Source organism: Mustela nivalis, assembly GCF_964662115.1.
Source record: "Mustela nivalis genome assembly, chromosome: 10".
Classification (NCBI taxonomy): domain Eukaryota; kingdom Metazoa; phylum Chordata; class Mammalia; order Carnivora; family Mustelidae; genus Mustela; species Mustela nivalis.
Genome location: NC_139029.1, coordinates 101,976,543 through 102,003,457, shown reverse-complemented (window position 1 = coordinate 102,003,457; position 26,915 = coordinate 101,976,543). Strand labels below are relative to the sequence as shown.

Below are 26,915 nucleotides of genomic sequence, written 5' to 3'. Positions count from 1 at the left end.
GAAAGCTCAAGATTTAAAAAAAAAAAAAAAAAAAAAAAGTGCCATTTCCTTCTGCTATGTAAGTTCTTATTCAAGTACCAACTCAAGTCCCATTTCACCATGGTCAGCTCATTGGCACAAGTCTCACTATTCTGCCCTTCCCTGAAATTAAAGACCCTTAGAGTCTATATCAGACAAATTAGCATGTAATTATATGCTACTTTTCTAATGTCCTCTACTTATTTCCCCTATAATCATCTTGTCCTCAAGCTAAAATATAAATTTCTAAAAAAAAAAAAGAAAGATCACATGGTGTATTTCTTCTCTTTTTGCTACAATGCTCAGTACAATGCTGATGAGCATCTACTGATTTATTCATTGGTGATGCCAAAAAAAATGTATGAAGTGCCAACTACGTAACACACGCCCCAGATACAAAGGAGAACAAGACAGACACTGTCCTTGACACCAAGGAGATTACAGACTGATGGGAGACATAATTAAATAAAGTTACTGCACAGCATTACAAGGGAAAGAGGGCTTCAGAAGCAAATGAGAAAGGCTTCCTAAGGAAGGATCATTTAAGCCAAGACCTGAAAAAGAAAAAGGAGTGAGCTGAAGGAACAGTATCAGAGAAAGTGCGTTCTAGGCAAATAAGCCAGAGGCACATGGGGAATGGCACGGCCCTGAAAGAAGTTCAACTGTGGTAAAGTAGAGCACGTGAGAGCTGGGGGAGGAACGATCAAAGAGGAGACTGTATTGGAGTGAATAAAGAAATGGAAGCAAATAACCCCAATGGGGGAAAGAGCAGTTAAAGGATTTCAAGGGGAATGACATGATCGCGGCTGCAGTATGGAAGAGCAGACGAAGGGAGCAAGCCCACAGAAGCTGTTAATGATCCAGATAGCCCCTAGCAGGGGACACACAAGTAGACAGAGAGATATTATTCAGTGGAGTTAAGACGATGTGAGGACAGATTAGAAACGTGCTGGAGAAGGAGGGGTTTCCCAGGTTTCTGCCTTTGGTGGTTAGTAATAGATTCAAAAATATGGAGAATAGAAGAGCAGGGTAGATAGTGGAATTGGGAATGATGAATTCCTTTTGATATGGTGAGTTTCATGTTACCTTACATATGCCTTAAAATTATACTGAAAATCCCAAAAGTGCAAAGGACGTCAAGATCATCAGGATGCTATGCAATGGTTACTGTATTACTATATTACTAATTATGTTACTCCTAGGGCCAGTATAATGTAGATGAATCATCAGACGAAAAGTAAATAATCTTTAGATTCAAGCTTTGATGGCAAAATTGAAAGAAAAAAGGCTTAAAGCTTTAATGAAAAAGTGTACATGGATTCTGGTTAGTCTTTAAGAATTGTATACATCTAATGAAGCAAGATTTTTTTCATAAAAATGTGTAACTTAAGTCAATGGTAACCTAGAGTCTAGAAAATTCACTAATTCAACAAATGAATATCCACCACCCAGTATTTATAAATCACTGTGGAAATATATAGCCTAAATGACAACAACCAAAGCAGAAGAAATGATGACATTGCCCCAAACATTTGAATGCTGATTTGAGACCCACTTCTAACCATTCAATCTATCTAGCAGTGGAAAAAGCTCTCTCATGAAGTAACAATCACTCCGGCTCTAGAAGTATTTAAGCAGAGGCCACTGATCATCTGATGGGGATACTAATAACAATGCTAACCTTTTTTCAGGTGCTCACTCTTTGCCAGACATTGTGCTAAGCACCTTCCTATTACCTCGTTAGAGCTATCACAATAGTCCCAAGAAGTGGTAACTATTATTACCACTTGAGGAATTCCTACATTCATTGGAAGGTTCAAATACCTTCTAAGGAATCTCTAATTTCAGGCTATCTGATTTTGTGATATTAATATAAAACCTAAAATTAAAAGCATCACTTGGTTTATACATTATTAGAAAAGCAAACAATTCCATTTCTTAGTAATTCATATATAACACTGTGAGTCTGCGAAAGTATGAGGTTGATGGACCAAACAACCCCACTCACATAAAATGAACATTAAGGATCATTCTAAGGAAAATAATGAGAAAAAGTATTATGAAGAAAAACTTAGGTTAGGGCAACTTCAGAGAACTCCCCCCACCCTGAGTTCTAATACCAACATCTTCACTTACAGACTATACTCAATTTCCTCATCTCTAAATTAGAGATAATAATAGTATCCACCATATATGACTATAGTAAAGTCGATGGGCTAATATGGTACCTGGCCTATAAATACAGGGACCATCACCTTTACAGACCTGCTGAAAAACATCTTCTTTGGGGTCACGTTTGGTCCCTGAGTGAAGGGTATTCACATGGGCCCCCTCACTATCACTGGTGACAGACGATCGACACTCTGGGCCATGCAGTAGGTCATCCCATAGCATATCCTCAGTCTCCGAGTCATGGCGGGTGCTCTCTGAGTCTCTTCTTGACATGTGGAGGCTTCGGGAGCCACCACTCATGCCCGACCTCGAGCCCTTTCAAGGAAAACAGAAAACCAAAACTATATATATTTTTTTCATTCATTTTTAAAAGCAACCATCTATCTGAAATAAAAGTCAAACAAGTTATCTGTGGTGATGACTGGCAAGCTTTCTTAAGTTGACCCCTACAAGGCTTCACATAACAATAATACATTTTAATAAGTCAACGTCGAACTCCAATGACTCTCTAACAAGCAGGGTTTAAAAGGACACCCTCTGAGAAGTTTTCGCCCAGTCATGAGATGGTTCCACTCAAGTTCCCTGGGATGACAGTGACCTCTACATGCATATCCCGAGGATCTACCCTGGGTATGGGTGTGGCCAAGCCTACTGACATACCCCAAGGGTCCCCTAAATAATGTGAGTGTGACTGCAGATCTAGTCACATCCCGGGGACCCGGCCAAACATGGAAAGGACAGTCAGACTGAAAAAAGGGTGCACAGTGCGGCTCTCCTGCAGGACAAACATAAATATGCAAGTTTTTCCACATCCCGGACAGGCTTGTCAATCGAAGCGAAACTCACACTCCCACCATCTACCCCATTCACCTCTGAATGGTAACCTTCCAAATGGACAATAGTGAGATTTGCTACTCCCACCTCTCAGTGGTGGAAGACAGGAATGAGGCTTGAGAATAAGGCCCACATTCCAAGTCAATATAAGGGAGCCTTCTCGTCCTCTGGGGACTAGCAAGCCCTTACTGAGCCTCATCTCATCTAGGATGCTTTTGAGATGAGAGTCAAAGTGAAACAGCTCTTTGCTTTTTGGGGGTGAAAGGCCACAGGAAAGCTGCCAGACAGGTAGATAGACAGGCGGTGGCGGGGGAGGCCAGGCTGACAGAAGCACTCTTTTAGGACAACCAATAAAAAAAGCAATGGATAAAGATATGACACTGGGGACCAGGCCTGGAACAGTCACCTGTCAGAAGGCTACCTTACCTGACTGAAGGCTGCCGATTCAAATTCTGATTCTGCCAGACTATCCGAATCCCGAGCCGTGTGACACCACTTGGGAGTGCTTTTCTTTACCTGACAAAAATGAAGCCAACCAACAAAAGGAAAACATGTCCAACATCTTGTGACTATTCAGTGATCTGGGGATCGATGCCGATACTTTTACGAACTCAAAATTACCTGAGTGTTGAGGTGCCTGGTAAGTATGGATTTTCTATTCTTCACTTCACAACCGTTGTCACTTGAGGCCCCTTCCACACTCCTACGTAGCATCATCATCTGTGTCCGGGCTTCACCGTCCTCCTCACTGGACAGATCATCCGAAATCCCATTCCCCAGTCGCCTGAAAGCCTCCTACAAAGAGAACAGCAATTTCTTCCCAGGGCACAGCCCAAAATACTCCAGTAAACCGCACATGCAAAAACAAAAAAAGCACGTAAAAACTAAGAAATGATGCAAGTAAGCCAAAAGTGAACAAGCCTATATATTACTCCGGTCTCAGTAAAGAAAAACAGTGAACTCTCTTGGAACTAAACGGGCTCATGGACATACTACATAGAGGATAGAAGCACAGGCTTGTGTCTGGGGCACGGCCCTTCTCCTCACTAACATGTAACTGGAGGCAAGTCACTAACCTGAGGCTCCATTTCCTCGTCTGAACAGTGACGGTAATAAAAGCCCTATCTCACAGAGCTATGAGAACAATGAGCTGACTTACTATGTATAAAGCACTCAGGATAGTGCCTAGTTGCAGTAATGGCTCAAGAATATTAGCTATTTTTGTAATTACTACATGCCACCATCTAACAAACGAGAACATATTTAAGATGACGCAATTGAAGGGTAGTTTCAGAGCTAGACCATCTCGGCTACACCTAGAAGATAGTCTCCCAAACCCCTCTCATATCATCACTACATCTCTGCAATACAGCCAGGGGTCGCTCCATGGATCTGTTGATGATACCTCCCGGCCCACTGCTGAGGCTGGGTCAGCAGCCAAAGAAATAACATGCTCTCGTTCCAGAAATTAAAAGAATAAACTACAGTCCTCGTGTGTTATTCTCCTTTTTGTGTTCTATGGTTTCACATTTCACTTATTTGTTAAGATAAATTACACAACCCTATTAGAATCTACTTGACATCTCTAGCAGAATCTAAGAATGGCCAAATATTACACAGGAAAGGAAAGATTTTGTTATATATAAGTATATATTTATATATAATCATCTAACTCTTACCCTGTGGCACTTTTCTCCATCTGAAAATTTTGCTTTCTCCCTTGTTTGCCACATTTTAATCTCTGGTCGACACTGTCTCTTCTTAATGATAGGATGCAGACAACTTGAGTCATTGTCCGTTTCAGTCCCTTTGTTACTGATTAGTTTTACTCTTTTACTCCTAATTTTAAAAAAGAAAAAAAAGATTATTAGCTTGTTTTCTAAAAGTAGTATCTTTCACGAAATCATTTGCATTTGAAGAATTCAAGTTGATCCTTGAACAACATGGGTTTGAACTGCAGGTTCCTTATTCGTGGATCTTTTAAAAAAATACCATATAGCGTTACAGATGTATTTCCTCTTCCTGATGATGTTCTCAATCACATTCCTTTCCCTCTAGCTCACTTTATTGTAAGAATATGGTATATCATACACATAACACACAAAATGTGTGTTTATCAACTATTCACATACTATTACTAAGGCTTCCAGTCAACAGGCACCCCTAGCCCCTGCACTCAAGGGTCAACTGTGTATTATTCTGGAAATCAAGAAAATTCAGCCATTTTTCAGGCTTCTGGCTTGCCTAGGTATCTCTAGTCTCCAAAGAGGCACCATAGTTAATTTCGAGACTAAGCCTCTTCTTTTCTGTTTTGCAAGGAAGTGGGTTCAGTCTTCCCTTCACCCTCTCAGACAGGGTGCCAATGCCTACCTCACATCACCTGTTTATGTCACTCGAAGAAATGTCTTCCCTGTCCTGTCTCTCAAAGACCAGCAATTCTTGACTTCAAGACTCCTGCTGACTACTTCCCCTCTGAAAAATCATTCCGTCTGCTGAACAGCATGGCCTTTAGTCAGCAGGTAATATTCAGATATTTTTACATTGCTATGATTGCATCATCCTCTTATCTTCCTGATTAGAGAGTAAAATCACCAAAAAACAGGGATGCCCAGTAGGGCACACAACGTTCAGCACAAAGAACCCCAACTAAAGAGTATAACCTATCTTAAGAAAAGTATGTGAGTATATACAGGCATCCCCCACCTTTCTAAAGTTCACAAAAGTAAATCAAAAATTTGCTTTTCTGAGAGACCCACATTAGGACCAGTGTTGGCTAACCAGAAGAACTCTGAAGAGGATTTTCGCTTTCACAAGAGAAGGTGTAAAGTGCAACTAGCAATCAGCACTTGTTTTACAGCAAGTCGTGACAGAAGCCGCATGCCCGGCAGCAGCGAGGGAGGCCCCTTGGAGCTCCTGCCCCGGGAGCTACACTCAGCCTCTCAGCATCCAGCCAACATGGCTTTGAACTACATCTGGGAGCATCTGTGCTTTGTCTCCACTTCTTTCATGCATCCCTTAGCAAGATGCAACCTAAGGTATCAGAAAAGCCTAAGAGGGGCTATTGTTTGGGTCTGAGGAGGCTCAAAAACGTCTTCCGTATAAATTCACGGTAATTGCTTCATTGCTTTATTCCATTTCGGCCTGCGAAAGGCTTCACAGGAACTCTCTACTTTTGGGAAGGAGGGGGAAACGTGTACCTCATCTTCGAAAAAGGAGCAGGAAGAGCACTTTATTTTTGAGTCATAGTCATTAACAGATGACAAAATAAGTATTTCTTCAAGTCATACTAGTGTTGTCATGACACTGTAAAATTGTGAAGGAGATAGAATTTGTCTTGGATCCATTTCCCTTTCTGACCTACAGCCCATCAACACCAGCTTCCTGCATGCCATTTCAAAGAGGTATCAGCTTTCACACTGAAAAATACCTGATCCTTTTAAAATTCTTTTCTCCCTCAAGATGTCAGCCAATATGGTTTAAAATATTTACCCCTTCTAAGTATTCATATTTCTGTAAACTTGTGATCTAAAATGTCATTAAAGCTTAAATAGAATGAAATTTTTATAGTAGAATCCTGGACTTATGGGGAACCTGACAGACAGTGGAGATATATGGAGGAAGCAAATCCTTCTAGAACCGTTAATGCTCACAGCACAATTATAATATGCTTACACTGTGTTCTCCTACTTAGATTACATACTAGGTTAACACTGATGTGAACATAAAATCAAATAAACATTCCAGTGTGATACTTTCTCACCTGTTCCCAAAGAGAGTCTCCCAAAAACCGCCAATAAAGGGAATAGACTCCAAAGTTTCTACTCCTCTGACTTTATCAGAGGAGTTATTTCCATTTTCTCGGCTCCCATCACTGTTGACAGTTTTCCGTAATTTTCTACAAACAAACACACACACACAAATTCAACAACTTCAGATTATTCAAGAACTTTTATATTTCTGCCCTAAATATCCCTACAGAAATTGATACCAATGGGTTACAATGTGAAATGAATTACAGTGAATTTCATATAATGAGGATAAATCATGCAAGAATGTTTCTGACTGAGGGGGCGCCTGGGTGGCTCAGTGGATTAAGCCGCTGCCTTCGGCTCAGGTCATGATCTCAGTGTCCTGGGATCGAGCCCCGCATCGGGCTCTTTGCTCAGCGGGAGCCTGCTTCCTCCTCTCTCTCTGCCTTGTGATCTTTCTCTCTGTCAAATAAATTAATAAAAAAAAAAAAAAAAAAATTAAAAAAAAAAAAAAAAAAAAAAGAATATTTCTGACTGAGGAGCAAAACTGGATTTCAAACCAAAGTCTTAGGCTATCATTCTGTTCAATATTTATTTTTTTTAAGGATTTTATTTATTTATTTATAATTTTTTTTAAAGATTTTATTTATTTATTTGATAGAGAGAGATCACAGTAGACAGAGAGGCAGGCAGAGAGAGAGAGAGGGAAGCAGGCTCCCTGCTGAGCAGAGAGCCCGATGCAGGACTCCATCCTAGGACCCCGAGATCATGACCTGAGCTGAAGGCAGCAGCCCAACCCACAGAGCCACCCAGGCGCCCAAGGATTTTATTTATTTATTTGACAGAGAGAGAGAGAGAAAGATCATAAGTAGGTAGAGAGGCAGGCAGAGAGAGAAGGGGAAGCAGGCTCCCTGCTGAGCAGAGCGTGATGTGAGACCCAATCCCAAGACCCTGAGACCATTACCTGAGCTGAAGGCAGAGGCTTAACCCACTGAGCCACCCAGGTGTCCCTCATTTTGTTCAATATTTAAGGAAATGGAACTGATATTTCAAAATATTATTAAAAGAAAATTTTCGCACCTATGACCAACAGTCTTTTCAGGAACACTCAACACTACTAGTAGAAGGAACAATTCCTTTAAATATGGATGTCAAAAATCAATGCATTGGACACACTTCATCAGAGAACACAAAATAATAGCAACTGATCACTTTGTATGGCTACCTGAAGTAGTTAAAAGATATATCCTATAAATCACCAATGGGATATATAGCATGTGATTTCCTTAGAAATCATTCAATTGTTTTTTTCAATTCAATTCAATTTTTTAATTCAATTAATTGAACAGAATTATCAAGGAATCCTTTTTTTGAAAAAAAGTTTTGAAAATAACATTCAAAAATAAGAATAAATATGCTGAAATTCATCACACCAAATTAAAAAAAAATCTTTAGTAACTATTTAGGGGAACAAAATCTACAGATATTCTGAGGAATGATAATATAAAAAAAAAACAAAAAACAAAAAACTTTAACAGTTCCAAAACCACACATAGCACATAATCAATAAAAACATGCCATGACCTCAATGTGAAGAAATGTCAAATTCCTATTAAAAGCTCAGAACACGGGACGCCTGGGAGGCTCAGTTGGTTAAGCAGCTGCCTTCGGCTCAGGTCATGATCCCGGCGTCCTGGGATCGAGTCCCACATCGGGCTCCTTGCTCAGCAGGGAGCCTGCTTCTCCCTCTGCCTCTGCCTGCCATTCTGTCTGCCTGTGCTTGCTCTCCCTCTCTCTCTCTCTCTCTGATAAATAAATAAAATCTTTAAAAAAAAAAAAAAAAAAGCTCAGAACACTTAGAAATCCATTTTTATTATATACCATTGAAAAAAAGGTAAAAATTTTAGTAGCACTAACCTAATGTACTAACACCCATATTTATACAGTGAATTTTCACCAAATTTTGATTAAGACTATATTTTGATGAACGTGTTTTCAACATCACTATTTAAGGTAAATTTTAATAAAGTACAATATAGTATCAGATTTTTCCTTGAATGACAAAATCTCACCTGGAATTACAAGGTCATGACAATGTTTCCTATCATCAGGAAGAAAAGTGAAAGCCAAAAGAATAATTTCAAAAGGCATGCAAAACAGAAGATTTGTAATTAATTTCTTTGAGGATTTTGTAAGCATGTACAATGCCTCTCCTAGAAAATACACAACTACCAAGTGTAATTTCTCATCTTACCTTCTTCTCCGATTTCCATTGTTTCCCGATGGCCTTGTTATTTGAGTAGACACGATCTGACAGTGGACAGTTCCCATGAGTAACATAAGGCACAAGGGTCCAAGCACTTCACTTACATTCACAATAGGCATCATAAAATACAACACGAGTGCTAGAACTGAAAAGAAGAGGTTTCAAAATGTAAAATATAAAGAAGGGCTCATTTTTATATCTAATCTTAGCAATTGCATAAACTTTGTTACAAAACCCTATCAATCTGAAAAGTACAAGGAAAAAGCACATAATATTCGACAGTGCAATCCACCTGCACATCAGTTGAATGAAAACTTGAGGCCTTAGGTCAGAGCAAGAGAAGAATAATGGGTTTGAAGGATCTGCCTTCCTGTCAGTATAAGAATCTAGATACTTCAAAAGGCTCTCCACCACCAAACAGCTAAATGCTGGATGATACATACTACGAAGTGTTGTTCTGCTCAGAGGCACAATATTTTTCCAAGGCCCACACCTGTACCAGCAGCAGTTAGCAAAGCTGGGATTTGAACCAAGGCAACTGGGCTCTAGTGTCCTTACTCTAAATGACTATGCTATATACTGCCTCTTCGTACATGCATATGAACTGCCCAAAGAATCAGTGGTGAAAGGAACAGAAAACATCAAAAATTATATCCCAAAAAATCCAGATATAATCTCACAAATTAGTTCTTTGAGACTTTAACATAAGGATAATTCTTGTGATATATCAACTATTCCTATGTGGAGAAAAAGCTAGCAAATTTGTTTCATACCCTAACACCCTATCACCCAAATATAACAATGATAGCACCAAAACAATAAACTACAAACCTTGCTGGCTTGTGAATGTGAACAGAAGTTCACTACTGAAAGGCAGGCACTGTGAATGAAGGGATTTTCATCTATTTGGCTTGCTGCTATAGCTAGATCAGTAAGTAGCACATAATGGATACTAAATATTTGTTGAATGAGTAATTAAAATACCATAAATCTGAATAATTCACCAAAACCATGCAGGGTTTATGCTGGAAGGAAAAATATCTCAGAGCCTTGGTAGAACAATACATGTATAGACATGGTAGGCATTTACATATTTGTAGACTGAAATGATTTAATCTGATAATTTAATAACATGCAATTTGGGTCACATATATACAAATTATCTCAATTGACAATTGGGTAAAAGGCCTTGTCCCTGATTCCTGGGAGGTAACCTCTAAAACCTTGGAATTTCTCAAGTGATGGAAGTTATTCACAGAGGGCCTCTTGGACCAAACCTGATAGTTCATGCCAACGAGGTGACTTCAGACGGGGTTAACCATAGCAGAGAAACCAACCATGTGATTAGAGGGTTGAGGCTTTGAGCCACAGTGTATCAGCCTGACCCCTGGGGGAGAGGTAGGATGGAGGGTTGAAGACTGAGTTGCCTACTTGGCCAATGACTCAACTGGTTATGTCTATATAATAAATCCTCAGTAAAAATTCTGGATACCAAAGCTTGGGTGAGCATCCCCAATGGGCAATTGTCTATTAGTATTGCTACCCATCATGGCAAAAAGTGTACCAAATCCCTGAGAATGATGAACACTTCCTGTTTGGAATCCTCCCAAACTATGCATCTCTTCTAATTCACCAATATAACTTTTAGAATAATAAAACTAATAAAACTGTAATTATAAGTATAGCACTTTCCCGAATTCTGGGAGTCATTCTAGTGAATTATCAAAGGAATCAGTAGGGGACCTTCAAAACTGTAGCCAGTGGGTCAGAAGTAAGGGTAGCACTGGGGACTCCCAAAGTGAGGCTGGTGTCTGAAGTGGGGGGAATCTTACAAAGGACCATACGTTTAACCTGTGAGTTTGGCCAACTCCTATAGTGAAAAAACATTCAATAAAAATCAACATTTGTTCCTGATTTATAATTAATCTTAAATGTCAATCTCTTCTAAAATACTAGGAATATAAAAATGTCCCTAATATACCAAAGAGGAAATGAACACGCATCATACTGAGAAAGACACTCAGAACCAGGAACAAAAGGATGAGCATTCTTACTGTTACTACTTAATGCTTCTCTCTTACTGTTACTACTTAATGCTTCTCTGAAAATGCTGACTAATTCAATCATAGCAAATGAAATGTATGAAAAAGGAGGAGACCAGATTTTCATTATTTATCAGCAACATGGCTGTATGGTTAGAAAATGTGAAAAAAGCACTGAAAAACTATTAAAATTAATGAGGGTTTAATAGAATGCCTTAAGCAGAAGTATTCTTAATAAACATAAACTAACAGCTTTCAAATGTAATAGCACTAACCAGTTGAAATTTACAAAACAAAAAAAGTGTTGTATCTGCGGGAGCAAGAACAAAAATAAAAACAAATATTCCACTTTTATGGGGAAGCACTGAAGCATCTACTGATGGATGAGTATATGAACAAAATATGGGACATACGTATAATGGATTCTTATTCATCATTTAAAAAGAAGGAAGCGTACATGCTGTGTATGGCTGAGCCTTAAAAACAGGCTAAGTGCCACAGACCAAGCTCAAAAGGACAAATACCCCTGCCTCCACTTGTATGAGGTATCTAAGTAGTCAAATTCACAGAAAAAGAAAATAGAATGGTTGCCAGGGGCCTGAGCTTCAGGAGGAACTGGAGAATCAGGCAATTACTGTTTTAAAGGTAGAGTTTCAGTTTGGAAAGATGAAGTTCGGAGACAGATGGTTGTGATGGTTGCACAGCAACGTAAGTGGCCTTGATGCCACCAACTGTAAACTTAAAAATGGTGAAGAAGGTAAATTATATATTGTGTATATCTTACCACAATAAACAAAATTTGAGGGGTGCCTGGGTGGCTCAGTGGGTTAAGTCTCTGCCTTTGGCTCAGGTCATGATCCCAGGGTCCTGGGATCGAGCCCCAAATTGGGCTCTCTGCTCAGCGGGGAGCCTGCTTCCCCCTTTCTCTCTCTCTCTGCCAGCCTCTCTGTCTACTTGTGATCTCTGTCTCTCAAATAAATAAATAAAATCTTTAAAAAAAAAAATTTGAGTTTAACTTTGAGAAGATCTAAGCAGGCCTCACAAGAAATAAAAATCCCACAAAGCTTTACTGGGAAATAGAACAGAAGACTTGATTAAAAGGTGAGATAGATCTATTTTCTTCCCATCCCCCCCAAATATATCTATATCTTCATGGGAAGCGGGAGATTACAATTTAATTCCAAATTATTTGTTTGTTGATTAGGATAAAATAATTCTAAATTATTTTGAAAAAAAAAAAAAGTAGGTAAAAACACCTCAGAAAATACTGGAAAAGAATACTAGAGGAATATTTCTGCTCAATGCTAATACATATTAAACAACTATACTAATTAAAAAATGTGGTGCAGATATGAGAACAAGACAAATGAATTGTGCAGAATATGTGTTTAGAAAGAGACCATGGTGTATATGAAAATTTAATGTATATGGGCTCCTGGGTGGGTTGGTAGGTTAAGTATCTGCTTTCAGCTTAGGTCATGATCCTGGGATCAAGTGCTGCATTGGGCTCCTTGCTCAGTAGGGAGCCTGTTTCTCCTTCTGTCTGCCACTCCCCCTGCTTATGCTCTCTCTCACACTCTCTGACAAAAAAATAAAATCCTAAAACAAAAAAAGAAAATTTAACATATATAATTTAATGTATCTCAGTAAGAAAGAAAGAAATTCTTCAATAATGAACATGTGAAAAGATATTTAACCTCACCTTTACAAGCTACCCAAAAAATGCAGACCAAATGAGCAAAACACAATTCTTTTGTATATCCAATTAGGTAACAATCTTTAAAATTATAATAATGCTGGTAGACTCTGGTAAAACAGGCACTCTCATCCACTACTTTCCAAAAGAAGTGTACCACTAGCAATTTGATTTTATGTACTAAAAGTCTTAAGATGTTTATATTCTTTGATCTCTTAATTCTATTTCAGAGAAGAAATTCTAAGGAAATATAAAATATGGAAAATTTTGTTCACAATGGCATAATTAATAGGCAAAAAAAACCCAGGAACAATCTAAATGCTTACAATATGGGAACAGTTATATAAGTTGCGGTACTTTTATATAATGGAATATTAAGTAGCTATAAAAAGTATTTATGGCAAATCCATATGAGAGACTCACAGACATGAAAATGATCATTTTAAATGATGGTGTGTATCCATGATGGTGTATCCATATGACGGAATATTATCCAGTCATTAAAATTACAGCCATTTCATTACAACGAAATAAAACTAAAAAATATGGTTCCTTATTCACACTATTCCCATGCCCTCAATAGCCACATAGGACTGGATAAGGCAGACACAGAATATTTCTATCACCACAGAAACTGTATTGGACAACACTGTACACGACTTTAGAAAATTAAACTTACAGATTTGTAAATTCAGACACTTATCTTTCCCTCTATAACTTAACTCAAAAAAACCTACAGAGATAAAAGAAAACAAAAATCACCCCAAATCCTTCCACCCTAACTCAACCTGCTCCTACTCTGTTCTAATTTATGTCTTGTTGTTCGGGTATAACCAGAGTGTGCACATGGTCCCATTTCACAAAGTACTCCCAGTAGGCAGTGGCCATACAGTGGGAAAGAGAAGGTGCTGGGCTCCTGCACGTAGTGAGAAGAGAAAAGCCAACATCAGGTAGTTGTGTAATACAGAAATTAAAATAGATTCCCAGGGAATGGTAGGACTATTTAGAAAGCATACACAATGAATTCTGGAACACTGAAAAGAAAAAAAAAAAGTATAGATCGGGATGGCTGCCCAGTGAAAGTTCCATCTGAGTTTAGATCTTAAAGATGAGAAAAAAGATAGCCATGTGAAAATCCGTAAGATTGTTTCAAACAGAAGGAAGAGCTCTGTGTGCAGCACGGAAAAAGGGCCATGATGCCTCCAGCGGGCAAGGAGGAGCACGGTAGGACATGACCTCTGAGAGGCCAACAGGGAACAGATCATGGAGGGCCCTGCAGGGTGTCGTGAGGACTGATTTCACTCCAACACCAGTGAGAAGTCTCTCAGGGTTTTAAGCAGGAAAATGACATGATACGGATTCTATTGTAAAAGATTTATCTAATTGCTGTGAAAAGAATGGTTGGTAGAAAGCAGGCTCAGAGTAGACGTTATTCTAGTGCTCTAGGCAAGGCGATGCTGGTGTGATGGACTATGACAGGGAAAAAAAAAATCCCAGAGTTCCATGTTGGACATGATAGGTTCAAGATACCTATTAAATCTCTCTACATAAATGCCTAAAAGCAGGCAGTTAGATTTACAAGTTTGAAGTTCAGCAGAGATCTGGCCTGAAGATATAAATTTGAGAATCACCAGTTTATCAGCTATGTTTAAACAAAGGGGTTTGATGGGAGTACCTAGAGAAGAGAATCCAGGATCCAACCTTGAGGTAATCCAATATTCAGAGGTCACACAGAACAAAGATTGAAAAGGCCTGGCCAGGGGCGCCTGGGTGGCTCAGTGGTTTGGGCTGCTGCCTTTGGCTCGGGTCGTGATCTCAGGGTCCTGGGATCGAGCCCCGCATCGGGCTCCCTGCTCCGCAGGAAGCCTGCTTCCCTCTCTCTCTCTCTGCCTGCCTCTCTGCCTACTTGTGATCTCCGTCTTTCAAATAAATAAATAAAATTTTAAAAAATTTAAAAAAAAAAAAAGAAAAGGCCTGGCCAGTAAGACAGGTGGAAAGAAATTCAAGAAAGATGAGTTGGACAATTGGTTTGCCTTCTATGTGCAAATAAATCTAAGATCTCCATATGGTGTATATCCCTTCATTCAGGGTAAATGTAAGAACAGTAAAGTCTGCATTATCTAACAGCAAAAGCAGCAAAAAGAAATTGTCATAATTTATTCCAGCCCTCTAATTACCTTGCATGAGGTAAAGCAGTAGCAGCCAAACAAAGATTCTTAAAGAGGTCACCTGAATCCACCAGTTGCTGAACAAGGGGAAAAACACAACTCTTACAAGCCCCTTCCGAGTCAGAGATGTCCATGGAATTTCAGGTTTGGCTTTGGCAAATGTTGAGCCTTTAAATATACAATAAAACAAAACATCAAATATTTACATACACTACTTGTTAACACTGTATTAAAAACAGCTGAGAGCAAAAATCACCACATAACCTGTCTGGTTAAAAAGAATCCTCTTAGGGCGCCTGGGTGGCTCAATGGGTTAAGCCTCTGCCTTCCGCTCAGGTCCTGATCCCAGAGTCCTGGGATCAAGTCCTGCATTGGGCTTTCAGCTCAACAGGGAGCCTGCTTCCCCTCTCTCTACCTAATTGTGATCTCTCTCTCTGTGTCAAATAAATAAAATCCTTTAAAAAAAAAAAAGTATCCTCTTAGATGTTCATTAAATATAATAACTTCTTGCCTCAATCACTAGGACAGGAGCTCAAAATAAATCAGGCTGACTTGAATGTTATGCAATGTATTTTTTACACAACAGCAGCTTCCAAGTTCATCCATCTTTCACCTAATGTGATTACATAGCCACAAAGAACCAAAGCAAAGGAAAAAAAAAATCTCAAGGCCTGAATGATGAGGGAAGAATATTCCCTTTGGAAATTAAAATAGGCCATCATAGAGGGAAGGTATCTAAAAAAGAATCTCTAGCACTACGACGAAATAATATAATAAAATACATAAACCAACTTTAGAACTCACCTCTGATTAAGTCAACGTCAATCAAGTCTGGTTTTATGTGGCCCATCTTTTTTGGTTTGTTTTTGAAGCCCTAGGATAAAACAAAACAAAACCAGAAATAAGGGTAAAAAACCCTTTTAAGTACAAAAGGTAAACTTCTATTTCTTTCTTTCTATATCTGACTCCCTTTTACTGGAGACACTTTAATCCTATTGTTCCTTGAAATAACTTATCATTAATGTTTTAGTATGTAGTTTACCAAGTAATGCAAGAATATATTTTATCACTTTTTAAAATGATCCAACAAGTCAAAGGACAAGGAAGTACAAAATAATAGTCCCTTCAGCCCCTCTCCTTCTCCTCCCGGTTTCAGTCATTAAAAACAAATAACTTTCTTTTTTTTTTTTTTTTAAACTGTTTCTCTTGGTATTTACTTCCATACTATTCTTTTTTAAGTAGGCTCCACATGTAGTGCAGAGCACAACATAGGGCTTAAACTCACAACCCCGACCCCAAGACGTGAGCTGAGATCAAGAGTCAGGTGCTTAACTGACTGAGCCACCCAGGTGCCCCTACATCTATACTTCCAAATAATATGTTTATGCTGCCATTTTTCAATTTATTGATTTTAGAAATAATCCACTGACTTCTAATACATCATGTGAGAATTTAGCTCTTACACAACTAATTTCCACATCCTAACTTCCGCCCCAAAAACCTATATCCTGACATGACTGATGAAGATTGATAAGTCAGTCATCAGTAGTTACGATATGATCACTATGAAATATTGTTCCCTAGAAGCCATGCTTCATAATCTCCTAGTTTACGGAGTCAGCTAAAACATTTATCATTTTTCAAATACTCAAATGCCAGAAAATTACTCAAGTCTTTTTTTCTTTAAAAAAAAAAAAAAATTCCTGGAAATGCCCTTCCCAAGAAACTTCTATCCTCCTGTTGGTTGCTCTTGGGGCCTGCTGCACAGCTAGCTCTATGCAGGACTTCACACTATCACCCTGACAACTCCCTTCATCTCTGTGGTGAATCTCTAACTCTTACATCCCATGTCTTTCTGGAGTGCATCCTTCAGAAGCTTCCTGAGAAAGCAGTGCAGAAGGTAACTTTTTGAAGCCTCACATGTCTGAAAATGAATTCATTTTACCCTTAAGCCTAATAAAAAGTTACACTAGAGTGTAGGATTCTAAGTCGTTAATAATTTTCCTTCAGGAATTAAGACCCTGTTCTACTCTTTCTAGCTTCCAATGTTGATGTTGCAAATTCTAGTGCCTTTCTGATTCCTGACCCTTTGAGTGTGAATTGTTTCTTCCGTCTGAATCTTCACTTTATTCCTGGTGTTCATAAATTTCATAATGATATGCCTTGATATGAGTCTTTTATATCTATTGTGCTGAGAATTCTTTCTATGTGGCTTTAGGGAAGTTTTCTTATAATTTATTTTTATATTTGTTCCCTTATCAGACATAACTTTCCTATTTTCTACTTCTTTTGTCTTTTTGTTCTGCTTTCTGGAAATTTCCTCAAATTCTCCCATTGAATTTTTGATTTTGACTCTGAGTTCATTTCTGTTCTCTTTTTCTTTTGGAGGATTTATTCAAATACCTAGTAATCAATGGCTTTCTTTATATATTAGAATGAAGCACTGAAATGTGATTGACTCAATATTCTACTTCAAGGTATATACCCAAGACAAATGAGTATTTCACTAAGTAATATGTAAAAATGTTCATAGAAGAATAATTTCTAAGAGCCCCAGATTGGAAACTACCCAGAGACAACAATGGGATATTGCCCATCAATAGGAGAATGCATAAATAATTTTGGTGTTGTACTAAATAAACTACAATTACACAACATGAATGAGTCTCACAAACATAAAACTGAACAAAAAAAATTAGATTCAAATGTCTATGTATTGTATAATTTCATTTATATAAACATGTTTATATATATATATGTTTCATAATAAAAGGTTACACTAGAGTGTATGATTCTAAGTTGTTAATTTTCCTTCAGGAATTAAGACACTGTTCTACTGTTTTCTAGCTTCCAATGTTGCTGTTACAAACTCTAGTGCCTTTCTGATTGATTCCTGATAATATTCCTAAATAAAGCTCAAAAAGGCAAAATTAATGTATAGCACTAGTAGTTGGGATACTGGTCTACCTCTGTTGGTAGCAGTGACTGGAAAAGTATGGAAGGGAAGCTTCTATGGTACTGTTAATTATCTATCTCTTGATCTTAATGCTGATTACATGATTACATTAAGTTTAAGAACATTCCTCAACCTTTACACTTAAAATTTTGTTATATATACATGTGTGTAAGTATATCCATATTTACTGAACATGTTTTATTTCAATAGAAAGCCTGTAAAACTTACTGGAAGCTTTATGTGTATGAGTATAGCTTACAGACTTGGGATTTCACTGCAGGGTAATCAACCAGCTTGAGGGAATCACCAAATGTCAATATCTGGAGGCTTTTTTTTGTGGGGTCATTCAAGGCTCTTTGAAGAACTTTCCAGTATTCTCTTTGGTTGAAGATTAGGAAGGCTAAAGATTCCTGTGGTGGAAGTTTTAAGATTGAATCAAGGGGTTCACAATTTTGCTTTTAGTATCATGATTCTCACCTGCCCTTCAATGTCCACAGACCCTCTTCCAATGAATTTTCTCAGAAGAAATATCACCAGTCTCCCTCGTAAGGGCATTGTTAGCCAGTCTTTAAGGGATTGACTAGGAGACAAAAGGTCTAATCTCTCTGTATACAAAGTTCATTCAATACCCCATTTAACTGCCTCACATGAAACCTGATGCATTCAAGTCCTAAGCCTTTCTGGGAAGTTCTGCAGTGCAACTGGCATTTTCCCCTGCTCTCCTGGCACTCTCTTGCATTCATTTTTCATCTTCCAAATACATGTTGATCTACTATCTACAGAGATCTTCCTCCTCAATGGACTTTGTGGATGTATTCATTTTATACAACCCCTTTATGGATTCCTTTCATGTAATTTAGTGGTAACTCAGAAAGGAGAGATTATAAATGTGTGTGGCCAATCTACCATGTTTAACCAAAAATCTAGTGATAAATTTTTTTTTCTGGGCATGAAGAAAGAATCCTTTCGGGGACTTTGTCTTCTACCACCTCGAATTAAAAGTAAGTTTGTGAATTACCTTTTATGTTTCAAACTACAGTTTTGGTTTACTACTATTAATAAATAAAACTTTGAGAAGATGGATTTTAATTTTATACTCAACATGTGTAAATGCTAATCCAGTTTTAGAAATTAGGTATTTAAGCATTAAAATTAAAGTAAAAATGAAAGGTTATAGCCATTTGCTATTTCCCTCTTTTAGACATTGAGCCAATACTGATCTTTAGTTGTTTAACTAAATAGTTTTGGCCAAACAATTTCTCTTAAGTGGGTCCTATGTTTCTATCCAATTCAGCTACAAATTATAGATTTTATAGAAGAAAGTTTTAAAACCCTAAATGTAATAAAATTAAATCTAAGGAGGAATCAAAATTTGAAAGTCACACATTTCAGAGAAAAAATTATCCTTTGAAAAACATGTACACTAATTTTTGAAATGTGCATAATATCCATGGGAATAAAAATTTAGCTAGATACACAATCAGAAATGAAAATTCTAAAAGTAAAAATATCACTGTATTATTTTCTAATAAATGAAGACCTTGTAGACCTTTATTTCCTTCAGACAAACACCCAGAAATGGGATAGATGGATCAAATCATAGTTCTATTTTTAACTTTTGCAAAAGCCTCCATACTGTTTTCCATAATGTTTATACCAGTTTACATTCCCACCAACGGTATATAAAAGTTCTCTTTTCTCTACATCCTCACCAACACTTATTATCCTTTGACTTTCTGATAAGAGTCATCATGGCAGGTGTGAGGTGATATCTCACTGTGGTTTTGAATTATACTTCCCTGATTATTAGTGATGTTAAAGAGCTTTTTTAATATACCCATTGGTATATCTTCTTTGGAAAATGTCTGTTCAGGTCCTTTGTCCATGTTTAATTGGATTACTTGTTCTTAGCTACTGAGTTGTAAGAGTTCCTTATAGATTTTGAATGTAAACCCCTTATCAGATATATGGTTTACAAATTTTTTCTCCCATTCCATAGGTTGCCTTGTCATTACTGCTTCCTTGGCTATGCAAAACACTTTTTAGTCTGATATGGTCTCACTTGATAATTTTTGCTTTTGTTGTCTGTACTTTTTTGTCATATTCAAAAAACTCTTGACCAAGGAGCCCCTGGTATCTTCTAGGACAATTTCAGGTCTTACGTTTAAGTCTTTCATCCATCTTGAGTTGATTTTTATGTGCGGTGTAATATAAAGGTCTAGTATCATTCTTCTGCATGAGGATATCTACCCAGTTTTCCCAAAATCATTTATTGAAGAGATTCTTTTGCCCATCATGTATTTTTGGCACCTTTGCCAAAGAGTAGTTGACTGTTTCAGCATAGGTTTATTTCGGGGTCTCCATATTGTCCCATTCATCTATGTGTCTTTTATGCCCATATTTGCTGTTCTAATTCCTGTAGCTTTGTAATATAATTTGAAATCAGAAAGTGTGATGCCTCCGACTTTGCTCTTCTTGCTCAAGGCTGCTTTAGCTATTTGGAGTTCCTTGTAGTTTCACATGAATCTTAGGATTGTTTTTTGTTTGTTTGTTTGTTTTTGCATCTGTGAAAAATACCATTGGAATTTCGATAAACGGCTTTTTTTTTTTAAAGATTTTTTTTTTTATTTATCTGACAGAGATCACAAGTAGGCAGAGAGGCAAGCAGAGAGAGAGGAGGAAGCAGGCTCCCCGCTGAGCAGAGAGCCCGATATGGGGCTCGATCCCAGGACCCTGGGATCATGACCTGAGCCGAAGGCAGAGGCTTAACCCACTGAGCCACCCAGGTGCCCCGATAAACGGCTTTTAATCTGTGGATCACTTTGGGTAGTATGGACATTTTAACAATATTCCTTCTTCCAATAAATGAACATAAGATATCTTTCGATTTATGTGTGTCTTCTTCAATTTCCTTCACCAATGTTTCATAGTTTCCAGTGTACAGATCTTTCACCTTTGTGGTTAAATTTATTCCTAAATATTTTATTCTTTTTGATGCTATTATAAATGGAATTGTATTCTTCACTTTTTAATAGCTCGCTATTAATGTATAAAAATTTTCATTTTCATTTGTCTCATGATATTTTTTATTTCTTCTTTGACCTATTAGTTGTTCAAGAGTATGTTGCTTAATTTCCACATATTTGTGAATTTTTCCATTTTCATCCTGTTACTGATTTCTAGTTTAATTCCATTGTGGTCCAAAAAGTTACCTGAAATAAATTCAGTTTTTTTAAATTTGTTAAGACTAGTTTTATGACCTAACAACTGATCTATCCTGGATATGTTTCCATGGGTGCTTGAAAGGAATGTATATTCTGCTGCTGTTGGATAGAATGTTCTTTATATGTCTGCTAGTTCTATATGGTCTAAAGTATAGTCCAAGTCCAATGTTTCCTTATGGATTTTCTGTCTCGATGATCTATCCATTGTTGAAAGTAGTATACTGAAGCTCCCAATGATTACTGTATCATTGTCTATTTTTCCCTTTAGGTTTGTTTATATTTGCTTTATATATTTGGGTACTCCCTATATTGGGTACATAAATATTGAAAAATGGTATATTCTCATTGTTTTCATTTTTGTCCTGATAGTTTGTTTTTAGTATAGAGAAATGTAACAGATTTTTATATATTGATTTTGAATCCTGTGACTCTACTGAATTCATTTATTATCATTGTTTCTGGTGGAGTCTTTAGGTTTTTCTAAATATTGTATCAAGTCATCAGCAAAATGTAACAGTTTTACTTCTTCTTCTTTGATCTGAATGCTTTTTATTTCTTCTTCTTGCCTAACTATTCTGGCTAGGACTTCCAATACTATGTTAAATAAAAGTGGAAAAGGGGCATTCTGTCTTGTTCCTGATCTTAGAGAAAAAGCTTTCAGCTTTTCACCACAAAATGTAATGTTAGCTGTCAACTGTGAGATCTCATCTTTTGCGACAACATGGATGGGCCTTGAGACCATTATGGTAAGTGAAATAAGTCACACAGAAAAAAAAATATTTGATTTGATTTGATGATTTATCTTATATGTAGAATCTAAAAAAAAATTAAAAACCCTAAACTAACAAGCTTATAGATACAGAAAAGAGATTGGTGGTTGCCAAGAGCTGAGGGTGGGAGAAATGGGTGAACTGGATTTTTCTATTAGTTTAAATAAATTGAATAATAATTAAAAGTAATATAATAAGAAAACATTGGCCTCAAAAGACTTAGATATGATGGGCTGAACAGATAAACACAGAATATTCCATCCACAAGCAACAGACATATTCTTTCTCAAGTGCACACATTAAATTCTCCAGGATGGATTATATTAGCCACAAAACAAGTCTTAATAAATTTAAGAAGAATGAAATTATATCAAGCTTTTCTGAACACAATGGTATGAAACTCTACATCAATTACCAAAAGAAAAGGAAAATTCAGAAATATGTGGAGATTAAATCACATGCTACTAAAAAAAAAAAAACCTCAATGAGTCAAAGAAGAAGTCAAAAGAGGAATTTAGAATTTGAGAACAAATGAAAATGAAAATGAAAATACAACATACCAAAACTTAAGGGATGAAATAAAAGCAGTTCTGAGAGGGAAGTTCATAGTGATAAATGCCTACATTAAGAAAGAACTCTAACAAGTAAACAACATCTTAACTCTACATCTCAAGAAACTAGAAAAGAGGAACAAAGTCCAAAGTCATAGAAAGAAAGAGCAAAGATCAGAGTGGAAAGAAATGAAATAGAAACTAAAAAGACAATAGAGAAGATCAACAAACTAAGAGCTGGTTTCTTTAAAAGATAAACAAAATTGACAACCGTTAGCTACACTTACCAAGGGGGAAAAAAAAGAGGACTCAAACAGAATCAGAACTGAAAGAGGAAATGTTACAACTGACAACATAAAAACAAAGGATCATAAAAAAACTAATATGAACAATTATATGCCAACAAATTGGACAACCTAGAAGACATGGATAAACTCCTGGGGGGGGGGGCCTCTCAAAACTGAATCAGGAAGAAATAGAAAATTTGGACAGACTGATTAATAGTAAGGAGATTGAATCAGTAATCAAAAACCTCCCAACAAAAACAAAATCCCCATACCAGATGGCTTCACTAGTGAAGTCTACCTAACATTCAAAGAATTAATACCAATCCTTCTCAAACTCTTCCCAAAACAGAAGAGGCAGGAATGTTTTCAAACTCATTTTATGAGGCCAGCATTACTCTGATACTAAAACCAGACTAGGACACTACAAGAAAAGAAAATTACAGGCTAATATCCCCAATGAATGTAGATTAAAAATTCTCAACAAAATATTAGCAAACTGAATTAGCAAACTGAATTCAACAATACATTAAAAGGATCACACACCTCAGTCAAGTGGGATTTATTCCAGGGATGCAAGGATAGTTCAACATTCACAAATCAATCAATGTAATATATTACATTAACAAAATTAAGGATAAAACATATTATCATCTCAATAGATGCAGAAAAAACATTTGGCAAAATTCAACAATGATTTATGATAAAAGCTCTCAACAAAGTAGATACAGGGGGAATGAACATCAACATAATAAAGGCCAAATATGGCAAGCTTCATTTTTTCATTCACTTGATTTTCTAAATATATATTACTAATTCACCTTGAAATACCTTGTAAGTCTTAAAAATCTGTTCCCAAGGGCGCCTGGGTGGCTCAGTGGGTTAAGCCACTGCCTTCGGCTCAGGTCATGATCTCAGGGTCCTGGGATCGAGTCCCGCATCGGGCTCTCTGCTCCACAGGGAGCCTGCTTCCTCCTCTCTCTCTCTGCCTGCCTCTCTGCCTACTTGTGATCTCTCTCTGTCAAATAAAAAAATAAAATCTTTAAAAAAAAAAAAAATAATAAAAAAAAAAAAATAAAATCTGTTCCCAATATACTCAAACACAACAAATATCAGTTTCTCTTTTTTCCCTCTTGAAGATATCCATATCAGTTTTCTGTCTTTCTGCTTCTTTCTAGTCTCATTGTTTTCCAGGCCCGATACGAACTGTCATCCTTGGACATCTCTTAAATATCCTGGAATTCCCTTTACCTCTCTCTGTGCTGGCTATCCTGTTTCCTATACTATGATTTCCTCTTTTTTGGTTTACTCATTCATTATAATACTGTGTATGTTTTCCCATGCTTTTTGAGAGGGGACATGGGTCATGTATTTTTTTGAAACTTTGAAGATCTGAATATGTCTTCATGTGGTGCCTTATACTTGGCTAATAAGCTTGGCATAAAAACTCCAACAGTATGGGGTTCAGAGAGCATCTAGTTTGTTGAACACATGCACACCAGGACAATGACATACCCCAACTCCACAAGGACATAAGCTCCTATGCTCTGGATCCTCCCAGACCTTACCTATGCATCTCTTCATCTAGTTTATCTGTATCCATTATCATATCCTTTAATAAACTGATAAATGTAAGTATTTCTCTGAGTTCTGTAAGCCACTCTAGCAAATTAATCAAACCTGAGGAAGGGAGCACGGGAACCTGATTTGCAGCCACATTGGAAAGAAATTATGGGTAACCTGAGGACCTAGTACTTACTATTGGTATCCAAAGTGGGGTGGCAGCAGTCTTTTGTGGGACTGAGCCTTTAACTTGTGGTATCTGACATTATATTATAGAGCTGAATTTAAATTTACATAGAGAGCTGAATTGAATTGTAGGACCCCTCCAGATGGTTTCAGGAAGAACTGCATGGTGTTGGGGAAACTTCCACATGTTTGGTGACAGAAGGAAAGTGTCTGTGTGAATAGTAAAAGAGACTCACAGGAGAAACATACAAGGTAGACTGAACGAAGTTTTGTTTGTTTGTTTATTTAAGTTCTGAAATAGGATAATGTTCCTTAGTATAGGTGCTAACGACTCAAAAGATCATTTCATGAATGTAATAAAGGCCATACATGACAAACCCACAGCTAACATCATACTAAGCAGTGAAAAGCTAAAAGCTTTCCCTCTAAGATCAGGAAAAAGAAAGGATGTCTCCTCTCACCACTTTTATCAAAATAGTGCTGGAACGCCTAGCTGCAGCAATCAGACAAGAAAAAGAAAGAAAAGGCATCTAAATTGATAAGAAAGAAGTAAAACTGTTCTTACTTATAGATTACATGACACTATATATAGAAAACCCAAACATTCCCCCCAAAAAACTATCAGAATAAATGAATTCAGTAAAGTTGTAGGATGCAAAATTAACAGAAATTTGTATCATTTCTCTATACCAATAAATACTAGCAGAAAGAGAAATTTAAAAACGATCTATCTCACTGACATTTGTATCAAAAAAAATAAAACACATAGGAATAAATTTCATCAAGGAGGTGAAAGACTATATTCAAGAACTTTAGGACATTGATTACAGAAACTGAGGATGACACAAATAAAAGATATACCATGGCTCATGGATTGGAAAAATTAATATTGTTAAAATGTCCATAATACCCAAAGCAATCTACAGATTCGGGAAAATCCCTATCAAAATACCAATAGCATTTTTCACAGAACTGGAACAAAATAAACCTAAAATTTGTATGAAGCCACAAAAGACTAAGCAATCTTGAGAAAGAAAAACAAAGCTGACAGTATCAGAATATCAGATTTCCAATTATACGACAGAGCTATAGTCCTCAGAGCAGTATGGTACTGACACAAAAATAGACATACAGATCAACACAATGAACAGAGGACCGAGAAATAAACCCATGATTGTATGGTCAATTAATCTACAACAAACAAAGCAAGAATACATAAGGAGGAAAAGTCAGTCTCCTCACTAAACGGCAGGGAGTTGAAAACTGGACAGCTACATGCAAAAGAATGAAACTGGACCACTTTCTTAAAGCACATGCAAAAACAAACTCAAAATGGATCAAAGACCTAAATGTAAGATCTGAGACCATAAAAATCCTAAAAGAAAACATAAGCAGTAAAGTCTCAGACACTGGCTGGTCTTAGCAACATATTTATGGATATGTCTCCTTGGGCACTGACAACAAAAGCAAAAATAAATAAGTGGGACTACATCAAAATAAAAACCCTTTGCACAGTAAAGGAAACCAATAACAAAATGAAAAGGCACCTTACTGAATGGGAGACAATATTTGCAAACCATCTGTTCAATAAGGGGATAATATCCAAAGTATATAAATAACTCATAGAACTCAACACAAAAAAAGTAAATAATCCAATTTAAAAATGGGCAGAGGAACTGAACAGACATTTTTCCAAAGAAGCATACAGATGGCCAACAGACACGTGAAAAGGTGCTCAACATCACTCATCCTGAGGGAAATACAAATCAAAACCACAATGAGATATCACTTCACACCTGTCAGAATGGCTAGTATCAAAAAGACCAGAAATAACAAGTATTGGCAAAGTCGTGGAGAAAAGGGAACCCTCATGCACTGTTGGTGGGAATGCACATTGGTGCAGCCACTACAGAAAACAGTGTGGAGGCTCCTCAAAAACTTAGTTACATAGAATCCAGCAATTCTACTTCTGGGTATATACCTAAAGAAAACAAAAATACTAATTCAGAAAGATTCATGCACACTTATGTTTACGGCAGCACTACTGACAGTGGCCAATATATAGAAGCAACTTCAGTTTCCAGAAATGGGAAATACATACAATGGAATGTTAGTCATTAAAAAAATGAAATTTTGCCAGCATGAGTAAACCTAGAGCTAAGTGAAATAAGTCAGAGAAAGACAAATATCACATGACTTTACTCATATGTGGAATCTAAAGAACAAAACAAATAGACAAACTAAATAATAAACAAACTCATACTTACAGAGAACAAACTGGTGGCTGCCAGAGGAAAGGGGAGGTTAGGATGGGCAAAACAGGTGAAGGGGATTGAGAGATACAAACTTCCATTTATAAAAGGAGTAAGTCATAGGGATGTAAAGCACAGCATATATATATATATTTATATATATATATATATATGGCAAATATAG

General features: G+C 37.1%; 1 protein-coding gene and 1 long non-coding RNA gene across 10 annotated transcripts in view; one reads left to right on the top strand and one right to left on the bottom strand.

Moving 5' to 3' along the window:
- Positions 1 to 26,915, bottom strand: part of PHTF1 (putative homeodomain transcription factor 1) — a 67,544-nt gene that overhangs the window by 32,065 nt on the left and 8,564 nt on the right. For 5 of the 9 annotated variants that reach the window (XR_014299258.1, XR_014299260.1, XR_014299261.1 and 2 more), the window contains exons 4-11: positions 15,750 to 15,819; positions 14,955 to 15,113; positions 9,028 to 9,184; positions 6,785 to 6,919; positions 4,704 to 4,863; positions 3,646 to 3,819; positions 3,451 to 3,540; positions 2,284 to 2,505 (exon numbers count right to left, since the gene is read on the bottom strand). Coding sequence is in view for 3 of the 9 variants with exons in the window: in XM_082685039.1 (XP_082541165.1) it covers positions 2,284 to 2,505; positions 3,451 to 3,540; positions 3,646 to 3,819; positions 4,704 to 4,863; positions 6,785 to 6,919; positions 9,028 to 9,184; positions 14,955 to 15,113; positions 15,750 to 15,819 (1,167 nt within the window). In the remaining 6 variants the exon portion in view is untranslated. The remainder of the gene's footprint in view (positions 1 to 2,283; positions 2,506 to 3,450; positions 3,541 to 3,645; positions 3,820 to 4,703; positions 4,864 to 6,784; positions 6,920 to 9,027; positions 9,185 to 14,954; positions 15,114 to 15,749; positions 15,820 to 26,915) is intronic. The other 4 variants (XR_014299259.1, XR_014299263.1, XM_082685041.1 and 1 more) reach the window with 2 other exon arrangements.
- Positions 18,637 to 21,141, top strand: LOC309841708. The gene is made up of 2 exons (XR_014299265.1): positions 18,637 to 18,902; positions 20,541 to 21,141. It is a non-coding gene; the product is annotated as an uncharacterized lncRNA (long non-coding RNA).